The sequence below is a fragment of the Octopus sinensis genome, unplaced genomic scaffold (assembly GCF_006345805.1).
Source record: "Octopus sinensis unplaced genomic scaffold, ASM634580v1 Contig16815, whole genome shotgun sequence".
Classification (NCBI taxonomy): domain Eukaryota; kingdom Metazoa; phylum Mollusca; class Cephalopoda; order Octopoda; family Octopodidae; genus Octopus; species Octopus sinensis.
Window position 1 is genome coordinate 17,601 of NW_021834596.1, and position 6,132 is coordinate 23,732.

At 40.4% G+C, this 6,132-nt stretch overlaps 1 protein-coding gene across 1 annotated transcript; it reads left to right on the top strand.

Moving 5' to 3' along the window:
* The first annotated feature begins 2,316 nt into the window (after positions 1–2,316).
* Positions 2,317–3,810, top strand: LOC118761722. Its single transcript, XM_036499865.1, has 2 exons — positions 2,317–2,980; positions 3,169–3,810. The coding sequence occupies exons 1-2, from the start codon at positions 2,414–2,416 to the stop codon at positions 3,202–3,204; spliced, it is 603 nt and encodes a 200-aa protein (XP_036355758.1). The 5' UTR covers positions 2,317–2,413; the 3' UTR covers positions 3,205–3,810.
* The last annotated feature ends 2,322 nt before the right edge of the window (positions 3,811–6,132 follow it).

Here is a 6,132-nt window from a genome sequence, read left to right on the forward strand (position 1 = left end):
TTGAGTTTAAATTTTGCCATGGTCAAATTTGTATCTTATCCTCCGAGGATCGATAAAGTACCAGTCAAGTACAAGTGTCAATTTAATCAGTCCACCTCCCCTCTAAATTCCTGGTCTTCAAAACCAATTATTATCAAGGTGGCAAAACGGCATACTTATTAGTGTCAGATAGCATATTTTATGGTATTGTTCTGGTTCTTTACATTCAGAGTTCAAATCCTACCAAGGTCAGTTTTGCCTTTAATCCCTTCAGTTCCTTTAGCAGAGTCCATTCTGTCAAAAGTAAGCAAGGTTTCTGATCTGAAGGCAAATTCTTTTCCTCCTCTTCCTACTTACAGAAATTCCAAAAAGTATCATGCGCTGCTTTTTTTCTCCTCTGACAGAGCCCTTCCTTTTGGCCAAGTGTCCTCTGCTACAAGCTCACACAAAGCCTTGTGAATGGATTTGGTAGATGGCAACTGGTCGTGTGTGTGTGCACATGTACGGTTGTGTATGTTTGTGATTCCTTGTCCTGACATCATGTGATAGTTTCAATTGAGCATCATTTCATACAAGTAGTGTCTTTTGTTTTAGTCTTCTAGGAAAACATGCTTGTCCATTGAGGAAATATTAGCTTGGAAACAGATGAGGTTTGCAATGTAAAGTTCATAGAAATCTGCCTCAACAATTCTGTTTGACCTGTACAAGCAGCAAAATGGATGTTAAAATGGTGATGATGATAACTATTTGTCAGTTTCCTCTCCTTACATCTGTGGTCTTCTGCCTATGTTATAATTAATATAATTGTGGAAATGGCTGAATTTGTAGTCATCATCATTATCATTTAATGTTCGTTTTCCATGCTAGCATGGGTTTGGTGGTGTGACTAGAAGTGATAAGCTTGAGAGCTGCATCAGGTTCCGGTTTAACTTGGTATGGTTTCTATGACTGGATGCTCTTCCTAATGCCAACCACTCCAAGAGTGTAATGGCTGCTTTTACATGACACCAGCATTGGCCATGACTACAATTTCGCTTGGCTTGATGAAAAAAAATGCCTAGGGTTTTGGGTTTAAATCTCACAGAAATCAACTTCAATTTTTATTCTTCTGGGGACAATAAAATGAGTATTTATCATATACTAGAATTAATTTAATCAAACGATATAATGCTGCTCTACAACTTGGGCTTTGTAGATATCAAGCTTCCCAGCTGTGTGGTTTCAGGTTCAGTCCCACTGTGCAGTACTTGGGCAGGTCTCTTGGCCAACCACAGCGTTCTGAGTTGATTTGGTAGTTGGAAACAGAAAGAAGCCCAATATATATGTATGTGCCCATCTCTTGACATCACGTGGTGGTTGTGAGCATCACTGACATACAGGCAGTGTTATTTATTTCCATTCTCTTGTGAGACACATCTTGCTTGGAATCAAGTGAAAGTTAGTAACAGGATGGGCAGCCATCTGTAGAAAGTGAACAAATTCCATTTGACCCATGCATGCTTGGAAAAGAGGACATTGGAACGCTCATGCTGAAGGTACCCTAATGTTAATATCAGGAATTATTACTATGAATTTGCATGGCCCAGTGGTTAGAGCATTCGGCTCACAATCATGAGTTTGTGAGTTCGATTTCCTGTCTGGGTTGAATATGTTTTTGAGCCAGACACTCTATTTCACATTTCTCCAGTTCACTCATCTGTAGAAATGAGTTGTGATGTTACTGGTGCCAAGCTGTATCAACCATTTGCCTTTCCCTTGGAGCACATCGGTGGCCCGGTGAATGGATGCTGGTCTCCATAAACAACTTTGCCTAGATTGTGCCTTACAGGGGAACTTTCTAGGTACAATCTCATGGTCGTTCATGACCAAAAGAGGTTCTTACTTTTTACATTGTGTTGGGATGAAATTTGTCTTGCAAGTATTTAGTTACGTACCAATGTTGACTTAATCTTTTCATTACCATTTCTTTTGATATACATGCATTCAGTTCAATTAATTTTGAAATTAATAAAGAATCTAGTTAGTTTTTAGAACATAATTAATGTCAATTTGATAAAACAGAAGGATAGTAATTGCAGAACAAAGAGCAGTCTCAAGGAGGTTGGTAATAAAAGAAGTTAAGCTTTTCGTCTTTCTTTATTGATAAAGTATTACTTAAATTTATTTTCTTTGTATTGATCCTCATTAATATTTTTCTTTTCAGTAACCAAGATCAAAGCAGAGCCCAGTGTAGATCCATTAACAACATATTCCACATATAACAGCCATCATCACCAACATCACGACCACCACCATGTGAACTTACCACTGAAGTCTGTTGCTATAAAAAGAGGAGACCTTGCTACTGCCAGATCAGATCTGTAGCACTCCATTTTCTCGGCAGGTCAAGCCCTTTGCCAAGCTCTCACTGCTTCAACCTGTTGTTGAAAATCCAATGAATTCTGTCATTGCCTCCCGTGTAGTGCCTTCTGCAAAATCTACAGCAGCAGTAGCAGCAACATCCCGAGAAAAAAGTGTGATTGCCTCTGAGGACAGGTTCACCAACGCACGTCGTCGAAAGCTAACTCAGATCCTGCACAAGGAAGGGAAAGATTCAAAAGACTGCCGGATAACCCGCAAGAAGAAAAACACAAGCCTTGACGAAGGTCGGGCAACAAGTTCAGAAACAGAAGTGTCAACAACAAACTTGAGTACTAGTAGTTACCCTTCTCCTTCCTCTTCGACATCATCAGCATCTGACGGGTCACTGGATACAGGTGCACTAGTGTCGGACAAACAGTGCCGTAGAAGTGGTGAGGCACGAAACAACAGCAGCAGTTGCAATGCCCGTCATCGTCGGCAAAGTCGACTCTCTGCCATGCCACCAACGCCATGTTCGCTCACATCGTTCGAAGGCAACACGTCGAGTGATGATGCCGATGAGGAGGAGGAGGAAGAAGTGGAAAGGAAAGGTGGGGAGCAGGGCAGAGATTTTGTAACTTTCCAACAGAGAAACTTGGAGGCTATCGTCGGTAAAGTCGACTCTCTGCCATGCCACCAATGCCATGTTCTCTCACATCGTTCGAAGGCAAGACGTCGAGTGATGATGGCGATGAGGAGGTGGAGGAGGATGAGGAGGAGGTAGAAGTTTAAAGGAGAGGTGGGGAGCAGGGCAGAGATTTTGTTAGTTTCCAACAGAGAAACTTGGAGGCTGAAGTACGGACTCTGAACTTTGAGAATCTTTGAAGAAAAGATCTTAACATAAACACGTTAGGGTGAGAGGGTCTATTGAACCATTTACCACACCACAACAACAATGACATTAACAAGAAAGCCTTAACATTGGTGGGGGTAATGTAATGCAGGGGTGGGAGCAAGAGCAGATCTATGAATATTAGTTCGATGGAACTGGATTTGGTGTAAAACTCTGGGTGAGAAAAAGCATTCTTCTAACTACACATCACTTGTCCAACTCCATTCTGTAATATGTGTGAGTGATTTTTCACTTTTGTTTTTTGGTCTAGTTGTAGAGAACTGTGAACTGAAATGAATATTTAAAAATATTAAAAAAAAAAAAAGAAAGAAAAGAAAGAAAAATGAATAACCCCGCTCATTCCCGTTTCCCTTCCCCTCTTTTATATGCATACATATATTTTGTAAAAAGAGATGAAAAGGTTGTATAACAAAATAGAAGGAATCCCTACCCATCCCCTCAAAAAACTTATCAGTCTTCATCCTTCATCCCCTCTCCTCAGTACTAATCGAAAGGACCCCAAGGTGGTATTATGATTATTATTATTACCACCACCCAAAAAATTATACACCCTTCATATAAAGTCTTACCTACAGACATTTCTTAGACTCCTCCAACATTCTTATGGTAATGTCTACTTAAAGACACTTATGGCATGGAAGTAGAGTGTGGAGTTTTGTGCCAATGTGGAATATGTTATGGTATTAAATGATGAACTTTTTGTTGACCAGATCAAACTTCTGCCACTTCTTCATTATGATTTGTCTCAAGTTGATTATGATAATCATTTGCATTTTGTAATGCTTTCCTGGAAGAAAATCAGACCATCACAAAAACAAAAAATTCCATGAACTCAGTGAGGAAATGTGTATCAAGGGGAGACTATCCTATATATTGTCATGGTGTTGGTTACATAGCACATATTAATGTAATCAACAAACTCTATCTGGCATCATTGAAGAACAAAATGCTCATGCCAGATGATGTTTGGATTGGTGTATTGTCAGAAATGTTAGGCATCAAACAAAATTGCCAAAACCATTGAGTTCATGCATCCAAATATTTTGGTTCCATTTTGAAGTCATATTGGAAAAACCCATTCCTTGTGACAATTAGTGATTTTTGGAATATACCAGATGCAGTGCCATGTCTGCAGGATGTATATAAATCAGTTTCCAAACTGAGAAACATCAGTAATGTTCATAATAGGCTCCAATAACAGAAAAATAAAGGTAACATAAAGACTTGTCCAGGTATTCTGGTGTTAAGTCATCATGCATTTATTAACATCATTTGTATTATTTCTATTATCATTATTATTCTTAATTTTTTCAACAAATGTACTATAGCAAAGATGGTTTGAATGTTCAGTTTTAAAAACATATGGCCCCCATCTCCAGCTATTTTATATTTAAAAAAAGTTTGGGGTAGTTTAGTATGTCGCACCTGACAGTGCTAAATATTTGGAAAGAGGAACAATCAATTCCCCAGGTTAATGAAAAGCAATTCTAACTATTTGTATTGGACTGTGGATAGCTTATAAAACATATTGTTATTCTTTTATTTACTTTTGTTAAATAAAGCTCTTCATAATTCCATCCACTTTTAGTGTGGAGCCCCTCACAGACTCCTGACAAACTGGCCACCTGCTTGGTAGCAAGGTTGTGAAAGAGAGTATCTTGTTTTGTTCATCATCTTTAAACCTTAAGGTCTTGAAGATTTGTATAACATGATCATTTGTAGTGTATAAATTACGAAGATGCATTTTTCCCCAAGAACTTCGGTACTTGGCATGTAAAACACAAACCATAGAAGGGATTGACCATGTCAACAGCTTGGCATATGAGATCTTGCCAATAAAAGGTAAAATTCTTCAGCCAGTAACTTGTTATTAGGCCTAGATCTGGAGATTTCTTCTTTCCCATTTTTTCAGAACAGCTTTCAATATTTCACCAACTATTTCATAATTTTTTGCTAAACATGCTGGCAGTAGTCCAGCATGAGTTCTTTTAGTCATACAGTTTGTTCACTGATTTCCTCAATTGTTCCCATACAGATCTTCAGTAGTCCTCAGCTTCTGGTTGATGAAAATGACAAGGAGATCCAGGAATTACTAGCAAGGAAGAGGGCAGCTCATTAGGCCCACCTCGCACAACCAGCCTGTCCTGTAAAGAAAACTACCTTTCGACGCGCATGCAGCACCCTACAGCGAAAACTCAGAGAAATGCAGAACGTGTGGTGGAACCACCTGGCATGGAGAACCTCAGAGACTATAGAGGCTTTTATGAGGCTCTGAAAGCAGTGTCTGGCCCCACCTACCTGGTCCAGAGTCCCCTGCACAGTTCAGATGGACAGGACCTCACCGATAACACCTCCATCCTCGCTCGCTGGTCCGAGCACTTCCAAAGCCTCTTCAGTGGTAACCGTACCATACAGGACGCTGCCATCCTTCGCATTCCTCAACTTCCACTCAAAGAGGAGCTCAACAAACCACCCACCCTCAGAAGAAACGATTGAAGCCATAGGAAAACTCAAGAGTCGCAAAGCAGCAGGAGTTGACGGCATCCCACCAGAAATCTGGAAGAATGGAGGTCCAATGCTCCATGATTTTCTTGTCTGCTGCTGGGAGCAGAGCAAGCTGCCACAGGATCTTCACGACACCATCATCATAACCCTGTACAAGAACAAGGGTGAAAAGTCTGACAGCTTCAACTACCGGGGAATCACCCTACTCTCCATCGCCGGCAAAGTACTTGCCAGGATCCTGCTCAATAGGCTAGTACCAACCATTGCTGAAGAAAACCTCCCCAAGAGCCAGTGTGGCCTCAGAGCTAACAGAGGCACAACGGATATGGTGTTCGTCCTCCGCCAACTCCAGAAGAAATGTCGAGAACAAAACAGGGGACTCTATGCTGCTTTAG

Coding starts and splice junctions, on each gene's coding strand:
- LOC118761722 (XM_036499865.1), top strand. CDS start 2,414: ATGAATTCTGTCATTGCCTCCCGTGTAGTGCCTTCTGCAAAATCTACA. Junction 2,981..3,168: donor TCCAACAGAGAAACTTGGAG/GCTATCGTCGGT, acceptor AGAAACTTGGAG/GCTGAAGTACGGACTCTGAA.